Source organism: Manis javanica, chromosome 15, assembly GCF_040802235.1.
Source record: "Manis javanica isolate MJ-LG chromosome 15, MJ_LKY, whole genome shotgun sequence".
NCBI classification, from domain to species: Eukaryota; Metazoa; Chordata; class Mammalia; order Pholidota; family Manidae; genus Manis; species Manis javanica.
Window position 1 is genome coordinate 67,594,604 of NC_133170.1, and position 13,145 is coordinate 67,607,748.

The window sequence follows — 13,145 nt, forward strand, 5'->3', positions numbered from 1 at the left end:
CAGTCTAATTCGAGAACATTTCCTTCACCCCTGGAAGAAACCCTGTACCCCTTAGCAATCACTCCCCATTCTCCCTTCCACCAGCCCCTGGCAACCACCAAAATGCTTTCTGTCTCCACGGATTTTCCTTTTCTGGATTTGTATCAATGGCATCATACAATACATGGCCTTTTGTGTGTGGCTCCTTCCACACAGCACGATGTGTCTGAGGTCCACCCACACGGAAGCATGCCTCGGTGCTTCACTCCTTTTCGTGGTGGAATCATATCCTTCAACAAGGTTTTGTAGTTTTCTGTGTAAAAGTCTTGCACTTCCTTGATTAAATTTATTCTTTATTATTTTATGCTTTATTTTATTTTATTTTGGTATCATTAATAAACAATTACATGAGCAACATTGTGGTTACTAGATTCCCCCCATTATCAAGTCCCCACCACATACCCCATTACAGTCACTGTCCGTCAGTATTTTATACTCTTGATGCTATTGTAAACGTAATTGTTTTTTAATTTCACTTTGGGGCTGTTTATCGCTAATGTCCAGAAATGCAGCTGATTTTTGTATATTGATCTTGTGTCCTGTAGTCATGCTTAAGTCATTGACTAGGCTTTGATAGCAGTACGTGTGTGTGTGTGTGTGTGTGTCCTTTATGGCCTCCTACATGTCATCCATATGTAGACCTTTACTTTTTCCTTTCCAGCTGGAACGCCTTGTATTTCCATGTCTTGCCTTACTGCCCTGATGAGACCCTCCGGGATGCTGGACAGCAGGAATGAGAGCAGACATGCTTGTCTTGCGCCTCCCTTGGGTGGAAGCAGTCAGTCCTCTGCCCTGAGTAGTCAGCAGTGGGCTTCCAGCAGACACTGTCCTCAGGCTGAGGAAGTTTTCTTCTCCTCCTTGTCTGCCGAGTGATCGTACCATGAAAGGTACACCTTAGGGTTCTCCTATGCATAGTGAAGATGAGTCTCTATAGGGACTGAGGATAAAAATGGGATAATGTAAACATGCCTCGCGGGGAGCGGTCTTCTTCTGGGGGGGAGGGCCAAGGCTCTGCAGTCAGATGCAGCCGGGTCTACGGTTCAGATTCATGCTGTGCTTGGGGATGGCGCCACTGGGCAAGCTTTGTGCCTAAGCCTCAACTTCCTTCTCTCTTGAGTGGGGACAGTAACCTATTTCATAGGGCTGTTGCATCATTCCCGGCAGGTGGTGGGAGATAAGATTTAAATCGCGAGCTTACCCGGCAGCCAGGGCGCAGAAGCAGTGCACCATGGTAGATGACTGATAAATGAGACGTGGCTCCTGTCTTTAGGAGGCTTCCCAGGCTGAGAAGATGGAGGTGACATGAATGACAGAAATGGAGCCCTGGAGGTAGTTCAAAGTCCAAAGAGGGCGCGGCCCAGGGCCACTACAGAGGGGAGCAAGCAGAGGCCTCCCGGGGAGGGAATGCTGGCAAAGGCGCAGAGGAGCGAGCGGGCATCCTGAACAGCCACGGGCGCTCGTTCCGCCTGGCCCCTGGGCTGGGTAATGGGTGTCATGGGAGATGAAGCTAGTGCTTGATGCCCGTATTCTAGAAGGGCGGGAGTTCTGAAATGCTGGAGGGGGGCAGGTTTTGAAAAAGGGATGGGTGTCAGCAAGCTGAAAGCTACTTCTTGACCAGAGCTGGGATGGCTCTGCTAGGAAGCAACTCAGCTTTGACCCATCCCAACTGTGTCCACGGCTTGGATGGGGCCACATTCAGTGACATTCCTCAGGATTCACAACACAAGACACAACAAACGGAAAGGGAGTCGGCAGGATGCTGGGGAAGGGAAAATCGGATGACTGCAGGCACAAAAAGGAGACGTTTAAAACTAAGAAATTTGGGAGCAGGAATGGAGGGGAGGGAAGAGAGGGGAGGAACGGGAGACGCAGCCAAGTAAGTGCCGATATAAATAAACCCAGCCTCGGAGCCTTACAACACCTGGGGCAGGGTGATTGTTATCCACGGCCCCGGTGAGGACTTTCAGGCCAGGAAAGGTGGTCACTCACCCAGGGCAGTCAGGAGCCCGAATGGCAAGGAGTCTGGATTTTATTCTAAATGCAACCAGAAGCCACTGGGAGTTTAAGCAGGACAGGACACCATGTGTCACAGCACCTTGAAGATCACTCCCGCTCGGTGGGATGGATGAAGAGCAGCGGGTCGAGGAACACAGAGAACGTCACACTGTCCAGGTGAGGCCACGGCAGCCTCAGCTACAGTGACTGGGTGGGGCTGGGGAGGCGGCTGGGTCTGAGTCACTCTGGAGGGATCACTGACAGGATTCACTGATAGACGGAAGGTGGGACAGGACAGAAAGGAAGAACTGAGGGTGACGTCTCAATGCTTGGCTTGAACATGGGTGGATGGCAATGCTGCACATCTAGATGCAGACTATTTGGGGACGAACAAGCTCCTGGAAGCAGATGGAAAGTCATAGAAAGTGTGGTTAGAAGTAGAAAGACTTCAGAAAGGGAAACTTGTGGGTATAAAGGAATGAGTCAATTGGAAAAGGAGAAAAGTGCAAGAGAGATAACAGAAAAGGAAAAGCCCCTTCGGGGAGGGGGCAGTCCGAGCAGTGGAAGTGAACCCTGATTTGCTTGGAACATACCTCATTTGAGGGGCTGCCCCCTTTGCCTGCCTCACCCCACTTGTCTGGTTGGTCCCTGGCTTAGGGCCACCTGCCACGCACACCCCAACCCTCCCAGGGCGGTCCTGCTGCTCCTAGACGACCTCCTGTCGCCTATGCTTACCTGATCGCTCAGTATCAAGTAGGTCTTGTCATCCCCAATAAAGTCTTGCTGTGTTCCTGGGCCAAGGTCAGGTTCAGCCTTCAGCGAATGCTTCTTGATCAAAGGCAGGAGGAAAAAAGGAAAAGTTGGGCACATCGTGGCAGGCGTCAGGGAACAGGGCACAAGCCTGGGGAAGCTTATGTGTATCCCAGTGGAGCTCATTCAGTGGCACTGTTGGGTGGGCTGGGGACTTGGAAGACACCAACAGGAGGGAATCTGGGCTGTGGGACAGGGGTGGGTAAACAGGACTTTACCCACCCCCACCCACCCCGGGTTGGCAATGGAACCAACCAGCCTATTAGGGCCCTTCCCCCAGGAGTGAAAACCAGTCGGACTAGATCAAGAGATTAGTCCCTTTGCGGTACTATACCCATTAAGGCAGGAAAGTAGACCCTTATCTTAGAAAGCTTTCCCCACTTTAAACAGTGTTTTCTAGCTAATGATTCAGTGAAACAGAAAACTGATCAATCAGAACTCCCCATTCCCCAAGGTTTCTTATTAACTATGACTTTGTAGCTTTTTCTCTGGAACCTTTAAATGACTAACATGGCAGTCATATGTGCAAATCTGGAGATTGTATGAAAAAGCATGCTTACTACAAACATGAAATCAATATGGGGTTTGAGATTTGCTTCAAAATAATTGGGGGGTCATATAACAAAATTGGTAACTGGGTGTTGGTTAAGTGGGGGTTCATTACACTATTCTCCACTTCTGTGTATGCTGGAGATTTTCTGAAATAAAAAAAGTAAAAAGCACACTTACTCATATTTAGGACGTGCAATCACACCACCTTACACAGGGCTAAGTTCAGACGTTCACATACAAAAAAGAGCTACTAAAGAGTAAATTGTTATATAGAATCAAGTCCACTTAATCAAGTCCACACCCAAGAGGAAATGCTTTTAAATGCCATTTAGAGATTCTTGTATCTACAACCTAAATTACTTAAGTTGATGTTTTATATTAGACATGTAATCTTAGTCGTCAACCTTTAAAACTTGTTCAGCATCTACCTTAGCTTGACATCTGCACCTGCTAGTTGCCCCTTCCCCTCCCCTGAAGTTGTGTCAGGGTCCCCACAATTGCCCCCTCTCTGAGAAGGGCATGAGGAGGGGGCAGCTGGGCTGGAGGAATGACATGGGACTGAGTGCCCATCAACAGGTCTCCTGAGAACCTGCTTTGTGCCAGTTCTGTGCCAGATATGGCAGTGACCATGGGACAGCAGGCCCTTGTCCTGATGGGTTTTGGAGACTGGCGGGAAAGACAAATGATGACAACACACATGACCGGTGTCCTTAGGTCGCACACTGGGTGTTTTGAGACCTGATTTTGCATATGTGCATGTGTGCACCCATGTGGGGGTAGGAACAGTGGGGCTGGTTCTGAAGAGCTGACCTTGAAGGATGAAAATGGGAAGAATAGGGGCTGTCAGAAAGGGGCCCTGGGAAATTCGTAAGTGTGAAACCAAACATAGTGTATTCCAAAGGCTGGAAAGAGCAAGAATAGGCTGGAATGGCCTGCAGAGGCTGGCTGGACCAGGTGGGCAGGGGGCTGGCCTACGGGCAGGCCTGCCTCTGGGAAGCCCTGGGAGACCAGAGCGAGGGGTGTGGCTAGGCTGGGACTTTCCAAGCACACACTGACTGTAAAGCAGAGCATGGGCTGGAGGGCACTGTTACATGAACCAACTGAGACATGATGGCAGTGGGGACGAAGAAAAGTGGATGACGCATATGGAAGACACTTAGAAGACAGAGTTGACAGGACTGGGGAGTAGGAGGAGGTACGGGGGTGGGGACAGCAAGGGTGATCCTCCAAGTTTGCTGCATGGAGGAGACATTTTAGACAGGATCCTCTAGCTTTCTCACTCTGACCCTGGCAGCCTCGCCACCTTGGAAGCGATTTTGATTTCTACCTCGGCAAACAGGAATAACCACACCACCCACTTGAGAACTGTCTAGAGGCAGGTGTCCCCTGCCTAGGAGGAAGGGGAACCCCTGGTACACTGGCCTCGCTCCCTCTTGACACTCCACTCCTCTGTTCCAGCATACCCAAACTCTACCCTTTTCTCCAAATTATGTCCTAAGCATGTTAAGTTTTCCTACACAACACGGGCTCAAAAAATGAAAGGAACAAAGCAGACACCTACTGATTAGCTCAACAGAAATGGAGTCCTTCTAGCCCAACGCAAAGTCCATGAACCACTCACCTCTCTCCAGGGCCCCTGGTTCTTAATCCCAAAATCTTGCTTTGTGTCATGGAGACATTTTTCCCCAGAAGAGGTGTGGGGGTTTGACCAGACAAGAGCTTATCGACCCACTGCATTTTAGTGAAGAGATACAGATCTGGGCAATTGTTTGGTGAAACACGCCAGCAGCTCCCTACAGAGGCTAGGCAGCCTGCAGGGGGACAGTGCGGCTCACCTTGGTGGGCTTCCCTGCCCAGGCACAAGGAGCTGGAGCACGGGAGGTGGGGGACACAGGAAAATGGGGTGGGAAAGGGAAGAGCTTCTAAATTAAGGAGATCATCAAAATCTTCTCAGCACAGGGCACATCTCTGCCACTCAGCTTTCCAGCATTTCCCATCTCTGGTGGTGCATCAGCGGGTGGCAGACTACAGCCACCTGAGACCATTGCCACGACCTGGAACCTTCTGCACTGGGGCCAGTGATGGCCACTCCAATGATAACCTTGGCTCTTAAGCACAGGGCACCATAGGTTACTGAGCACTCCGATATACACAACCTAATGTGAACCTCAGAGCCACCCTGTAACATGTGCAGGGCCAGTGCTGTCTGCCTGAGCTCCAGATGGGAAAACGGGCAGGTGTACAAGCGTCCCTGACTGTCCTGGGAAAGGCCCGCAGCACCAGGTACTGGTGAGGTCCCCGAAGAGTCTGGTACACTGGGTGTTTGCCCTTTCAGCGGGGCTCCTCTCTAGGACGGTGTCTCTCTGGACACGCCTCCAGGACCTTGCAGGCCTGGGGCCTCCATCCAGGGCTGAACCCACATCCACCCCAGCCTGAGGGAGTGAGCCCACCACGGACACTGCATTGTTCTGATCACACTTCAGCATCTATTCCACGGCTGGACAGGGTAGCATTCAAGAGCACACATCACAGGCTTTTCAAAAAATACAGCTTTTATTGTTTTGGATGCAAATATAGTTTGAAAACTGCATTGTAGTGTTGAACACAGCTGGTGGAAACGTGCATCTGAAGAAGGGTGGGGTATACGGGCTGTGTTCTGGGTGGCGCAAGCCTGAGGGAGCCTCTGACAACAAAACTTCCTGGGTTTTGTTGTTCAGACCACAAGTGGCAACTGCCTCCTAAAGGAGCCCTGACACAATCACTGAAGCTCACAGCAGAAAAATGAACCATTTACACAATGAACCAAAACCTGAAAAAGGAAGAGAACATGCTGGCTCGGCGGCTGTTACAAAATGAGCAAATGAATACGGTTTCCTTCCAGCGGGGGTGCAGATTCCGATACATAAGGGGCAGGGCATAGCCTGGAAAGGCTGCAGGCCAGCTCCCTCTCCGGAAACACAGCCTGGGCATCCTGTTTCCCAGGGCTGAGCCTTTCATACTTTCTAACAGCAGGATGTGAACTCTGAAAAAGTAGAAAACTTGGGTGTCTCCAAAATTCAACTCCTTTCTCTGCAAGCTCAACTCTTGGGAGCATCACATCTCTGTTCAGAAACCCAGGAAAGAATTCTTCAAATCAGTGACACCCAGGGCAGACTGTGGAACCAAGTTTGACTGGGAAATGGAGGTGAATTTTGCTACATAATTGGAAAGGAATTTCACAAAAATAAAGCTCCATTGAGTAAACACATGCACACACAGTCAAAACCAACATTCAATGTGAAAAGTTCCCTTTTCTATCAAAGGCTGCTTTTTGCAAGCCACGACAAGGAAAGAGCCCGCAGGCCATGAGTTGGGGAAGCCAAGGCCTCAGCAGGGAGGATGGGGCAGTTGCCGTATGGAGGCACTCGGAGGTCCTAAAGCTTCTCCCTGCTCCTGGGGCCCCTCTGATCACAAAACTGCGGAGCGGATCAAGACCAAGCAACCTCTGAGTGGAGCTCCCATCCTCCTGCCTATTCCCGCCGCCCCTTCTCCCCATGCAGATGTGGTGAAAACCTTTGTCAGGATACAAGGCAGGCATCAGGGCACCAAGCCCAAACCACTAGTGGCTCCCACGCTGCCCGCATCAGCACGCTCCCAACTTCGTTCACGAGGCACTGTATAAACCTCAGTTTTGGCAAGTGTTTTCAATTCTGGTGGCAGGTTTCACCTTCAGCAAAATGCTCAATAGGAAGAAGGGAGTCTGAAGGCAGTTCTTCCCACCGGAGCAAGCAGAGCAGCCCGACTTACATGAGGCTTCTCAGGGCTTGCGCGGCAGGACAGAGACCACTGAGGACCTAGTGGCCACAGGAGGGAAGGGACTGCTGACCAGCTGCTGTTCAGCCAGGCAATGATGGCCTGTGATCTGGGGAACGACCACTGCCCTGCTGCCTAGGGACTCATCTAGGAGGAAAGCCAGGACCTCCTGCAGGAGGGAGGCTCCCCCACCCCAAGAGGTCCACCCTGGGAGGCCGGCATAGTGTGACGCCGTCCGGAGGGGGGGTCTGCCAGTGTCAGGCACTGACATCACTAGCCACTGCACCCCTTCAACTGGGGTGGGACAAAGCGAGTGGGCACCATCCTGGGCCATGTCTCTTAGGAGTATGTTTGTATTTTTATTGGCCACAGCAAAAAATCCATTCAGACCTGACCTCTAGAAAGGGAAAGCGGAGTCAGGTCACAAAGACAGGAAGCAGAGGAAGTCAGGCGCCCAGGGACGCAGGGGTGACCACTGACTCCCCCGCCCACAGAACAGGGCAGCACTGGGGATCCCACTGCCCACGTGTCCCCCTCCTTGACAAGAGCCAGGACTCTCAACATTAACTGCTGACAGTGGGGTGGCTTCCCTCATGCAAGAAAAACCACCGGCAAGTAGCCAGTCTGCCCCAGGCTTGGAGCCCTACTCAGGGGTGACGGCCTGAGACGGGAGGGGTAAGCCGGCCGCCTCTCAGCCCACAGGGGCACTCGTGAAAGCGTGGGCAACAGCGTGAAGGGAGCTGACGGCCCCGAAAGATTTCATAGGAATACTTTCAGAGAATTATGTGCCTCTAGATGGGCTTTCTCTCCTTTTCAGATTAATTTTTTTCCCCAAATTGTCAGCATTTTTAAGTCTCTTTTATGGGAGTGGGGGTGACAATGCGTAAACACCCCACAGCCCTGGGGTCAGTGTCCACTAGAGGCCCCAGCAGACTAGACGGGACCCCAGGACAGAGGCGGACACCGAGACCCTCTGCCTAGTCAATTCATTGGGCAAGATTCCAAAACAAGTAAAATTCTGGGACAAGAAGCAATCGTGTCTGTGGTAAGAGATACAGAGCTGCAGCCCTGCAGCAGTGGTGAATGTGAGCACCAAGAGAAATGGCGTAAGTATCTCAAAACAAAACATGCACTTAGTGAACAGTCTGCTAGGGGACATTCTCTCTCTCTCTCTCTCTCTCTCACACACACACACACACAACAAACACAGTCATGAACATTAACTCAGGAAAGGGGACAGGAGAGGTAGGCTGAAGAAGTAAAAAGCCAATTTTATATCCCACAGACTTCTTTTAAAAAAAGAGACTCCCAGCAAGGGATGGGGAGAAAGCTACTGAGAGGTCTTGGCTGGCCAGGCCCAGCCACCCCATCCATGCAGCTCAGAAGGCACAGGGACTGGGGGAGCCGTGCCCTTGCAGCTAGGAGGGGAACGGTTTTTGTTTCTCCTTTTTTCCTTTTCACCCTGGTGAGTTCTTACCACAATGGTCTTCCCCTCCTGAAGGGCAACCTCACGTTTGTCCTGGGTGAAGGCTGAGCTCTCTTAGTGGAAACTGAGGACCAGCCCAGCCTCGTCTTGTGCTCGCCCCCCTGGGAAGTAACCGAAGGCCTGTAAACACATTTTCTGGGGAGGCTGAAAGGAGCCACCTCGCTGTGTGGGGCTGAGGCACAGACGAGACAGCAGGCGACTGGCCAGGGCCTCCGAATGCACCCGACTTTGGGAGGTAGCCAGGGAGTCCCTCATAGCCCTGCCCTGGGCCTCTGGCCAACCTGGTCCCCACCCCTGGTATGGAGTACAGAGGCCGAGTGGAACTTCAGGCAGGACGTTAAAAGCACATTCTTTCAAGGAGGAACCGCCTCGGCAGAGCTTCCTGAGTGCTAGACAGAGGGCTTCCCTGTCTCTCCTGCAGAGACACCAAGAGGCATCTGGGACCTGCTCTCCTACTGCGCCCCCTCCACACCCTACCAGCTGCTCTTCCCACATGCGGAAACAGCCCATGGCCCCCAGCAGTCCTCCACCTTGATCAAATCTGAGTGTGCAATTCTTTACTGTCCGGGAGGCTCCTAGAGACAGCTCTGAGGCTGGCCACCTCACAGTCCTGCGTCTCACATTCTGTTAGATTTCTTCCTCCAAAAACAGGACAGGACAGACTTTGGGCATGGTGACGTCTTTGGTCCGAGAACTGTTATGGTTTGGGGCTCCCGGTCAACGTTCCAGATCAGATGGCCAGGCAGACGACAGTGCCGTGGAGCCCGTCCTGTCCAGTGCTGCACCAGGAGGGCCGTGAGTGTCCCTCAACACCACTGGCTCACCCGAGGCTGCAGCTCGAAAGCAGGTGGAGAACGAGGGCAGGGGGCCGCGCTGGGAGGTGACGCCTGATGAGTGCCACCACTTCTCAATCAGCGATGCTGCGAATGCTGCGACACCAAGTGGAGCTAAATCACAACAGGTGAGGACACCGCCCAGGAGGATTCAGAGCCGGAGCAGCAGCTGTGCACTGTCCGTGCTTTCCTTGTTGTCCCACATGCACTCCCAGCCACCACCTTTGCACACATGCTGGGCCCCAGGGCACTCCAAGTGGCAAAAGGCAGCCTGCTATGCGGAAGCCTGAGTGGCTGTCTAAATCCATCTACAAGGTCAGAGTGGGAGGGAGAAAGAAGCCTTCCAGCTGCTCCACCAGCGCTCAGAGTGGGCGCAGGGAGCCGTTCAGAGCAGCACAGTGCCCAGGAAGTGACAGGACCCAGCAGGCCCTATGTTTGCTGACTCAGGGAGGCCAGGTACCTCCTCCTGTCTTATGTACTCCTGCACTGGCACCAGATAGACAGATTGCCAGCAGGACAGGACTCTAGTAGGCGGGGTTCCCCTTATCTAGGCTGCCCTGAGGGCAGGGGAGGTGGTGACTGAGGTCGGCTGAGTGAGAGTTCACAGCAAGGGGTTCCCAAAGATGGGCTATTGCTGCTGGCAGGACCTGAACTTGCTTCAGACCTGAGCTTGGTGCTCTGAGCTGTCCAGTGGGCCAGCAGAGTTGGGCACCTGCAGCTCTGTGTCAGGAGAGGGTGGGGCACAGCCTCCTCTCTGCAGGCAGGAAGCGTCTCCATGGCATCTTGGCTGCTAAGACTCCCCAGATCTCTTGCCAATTCTGGTGACAGCCGCGGCCGCCTGCTCTGGCAGCTGGGATGGGTCCGTCAGAATGGAGGTGGTGGTGCTCAGGTGCCGGAGGGTGTTCAGCGCAGCTGGAAGACAGGGTGGGGGGTTAGCTGGGGCAGCCTTGGGCCGCAGTGGACTGTGCACATGATCTCACAAATACAACCTGTGTAGGGTGCTCACAATTCACCAGAGTAGGAGAGGCACTGAGCTGGGCGAAGGCCGCACCAAGGAGAGCCCCCACATGGAGACCCAGGCACTCACGCCTGCCTGTGAGACAGCTCCTCGCATCCTCTGTATCCTGCACACAGGCTGAGGAGCCCTGCTGTTCCTGCTCACCCATTTGGCTTAATATCACTGTCTGTAACTGCAATATATGGGCATAGCTTTGCTAGTTATAAGAATTAAACAAGAAAATGTATGTGAAAGCACCTGAGATGGGGCCTGGTGAATAGCAGGTGCCTGGTGAATGTAGCGGGACACACACAGAGGCGAGGAAGCCCAGTAGCCGTGCTGGAGCGCCGCCCCGTGCCCTGCGGTTTGGCAGTTCCAGCTCAGGGCCTCTAGCACGGTACCGTCCTTGTGCCTCTACCACCGTCTGTGTGGCTGCTTACAGGGCACCGTGGCCTCCCTGCAGCTAAGGGCCCTCTCTTGGGGACTGACCCGAGGGGTCTGGCAGCCCCCAGGGCCCACAGCCCTCCTGACCCCTACTCACTTGGCCTGAGGACGGGGAGGGAGCAGTGCTGGTCCAGCCAGGACAGCGCCGTGCGGTGCAGCTCTTCCAGGCTGCTGCTGGACACCATCCCCTTGAAGGACTCAAACAGGGGCTTGATGATAATGCTGAACTGCACAGCATGTGGGTTAAAGAAAAGGTGAGGGAGGGAAGGAGGAGAAAGTCATTACGGCCTGTCCTGACTACCCTCCGTTGGGACTAGGAGCTAACTGGGTACAGAGAGCGAATGAGGGAGCTGGAGAGAAGATAATGGGTCCCTATAGCCCCTAAAATGTCTAACTGAAACTGAGTGACAAATTATGACCACTGAGCAGCCAGAGGCGGGGACACAGGCTTCTCTGATCTGGAACAGGTCTTAGTGCAATGACATGAACACTACAGTTTCTGTAGGTTTTGGCAGGAATTCCAGAGGCACCCAGCAGACCAAGAAGTGGCAGGCAGACTGTCCCTTCAGCTGGCCAGATTCCAGGCAGTGTCCACAGCCAGCCTACTACGTGCTCGGACTGCCTGCTCAGAGGCACAGTGATGGCTGGGTGGGCAGTAACCATGCAGGAGCTCCCCCTACAAAGGTCCTGCTGCCATCTGGAGGTTGAGCGTAGGCGGGCCTCGGTCCCACAGATGGACCCCAGGACCCTCGCGTGTGCACCCCTCATTACAGCATTAAGGCCTTGTGGCCAAATGCACAGAATGGCCTGGCAGGAACTGGTTTCAAATCCTGACTCTGCCACTTAGCCGTCTGTGAGCCCTGGCCTCCCACGACAGCGGAGGGGCCCACTCTCCCTGTGGCTGCAAGGATGGAGCAGGCTGCCAGGACGTGTAGATCGGACCCACCTTCCTTCCTGCATTACTGTCTCTGCAAGTGGCTCTTTAAGAGTTGGCCATATTTCTCAAGCACCTAGAGAGAAAAGCTGGCCTGTTCTCCCTCCCCAGGAAGTCCCAAGCCTGGGTGGTTCCCAGTGACAACCCCTCTCCACACCACGGGCCTGGCCAGGCCCCTCATCAGGGGAAGATGCCAGCAACCTGTCTTGAAGAACTCAACAGCCAATTAAACAGAATCTTCCTAAAGGAATTAGAGTGTCAATAGACACTGCCGGTGGGGGTGGGAGGAGAAGCAAAGAAAACACAAAGATACAATCCAGAACTTCCAATTCTGCAGAGTCCGGCTTTTCACGTATTCATCAAACATGTCTCTCATGTGATCGAACTGGTGCCGGCTGACAGGGACCCCCGTGGCGGGGAGCAGCTGCTGGCAGGATCTGAAACAACAGGGGACTGGGAGGAGGCTCGGGGCAGTGGTGGCAAATTCGGACCCTGAGGTGCTGACTGGGCAGGCCCAATAGGAGAGGTCTGGGAAGGAGGACGACAAAAAGCTAAAGGCCACAACAAAGAGGTGCCCATCAGTGACGGGCCACAAAGGGCTTCCTGCCTCTGCCACGGGGGCCTGGGCCCCAGCCTCACATGATGGCGGCATTGAGCTCCTCGATCTCCTCCCTGAGCCGCCGGGCTTCCTCCTGCGTCTGGCTCCGCTCCTGCTGCAGCTTGGTGATGTGCTCCACGGCCTTCTGCAGTGTGATGGCATGGCTGGTCTGCAGAAGGGCGGGCGTGGGTGGAGTGGCAGCACTGGGGCAACCCCGACTGCCCAGCCCTGCGGCCGCCGCGGCCCCGCCCACCCAGCCGCGCAGCAGCCTACCAGCTTGGAGTTATTAGAGACCAAACTGTTCAGGGTGTCAAAGCTCATCTTGATGTTGAAGCGTCTTTTCTGCTCGGCTGAAATGTGCTTCATCTGCCGGTTCTGTGGGGGGAATCAACCAGTCACTATGACACAGCCATGATGGCGATGCCAGGAAACCATCCCTGCAGAATGGGACACCAGGCAAGCGCCGGCACACAACTGTCAACAAATGCTGCTGACCCGTCACTTCCCAGCTGCCCTCCAACCTCTCACCTGCTGACCTGTTCCCACAGCTGCCACCTCCCTCCACATTCCAGGATTCAGGGCTGGTTCCTGGGCTCAGAGGCCCCCAGTCACCACAGCCATAGTGGGTGGGGGATGGGAGCAGCCAACTTAATCCCAACACTAAA

The 13,145-nt window shown here is 53.7% G+C and overlaps 1 protein-coding gene across 1 annotated transcript in view; it reads right to left on the reverse strand.

The window, feature by feature from the left end:
• Positions 1-5,927: 5,927 nt before the first annotated feature.
• The window catches only part of MLXIP (MLX interacting protein), a 57,736-nt gene continuing 50,518 nt past the window's right edge, over positions 5,928-13,145 (reverse strand). The window contains exons 13-17 of the mRNA XM_017649342.3: positions 12,754-12,855; positions 12,522-12,649; positions 12,196-12,319; positions 11,046-11,175; positions 5,928-10,419 (exon numbers count right to left, since the gene is read on the reverse strand). Coding sequence (XP_017504831.3) covers positions 10,298-10,419; positions 11,046-11,175; positions 12,196-12,319; positions 12,522-12,649; positions 12,754-12,855 — 606 coding nt within the window. The 3' untranslated portion in view covers positions 5,928-10,297. The remainder of the gene's footprint in view (positions 10,420-11,045; positions 11,176-12,195; positions 12,320-12,521; positions 12,650-12,753; positions 12,856-13,145) is intronic.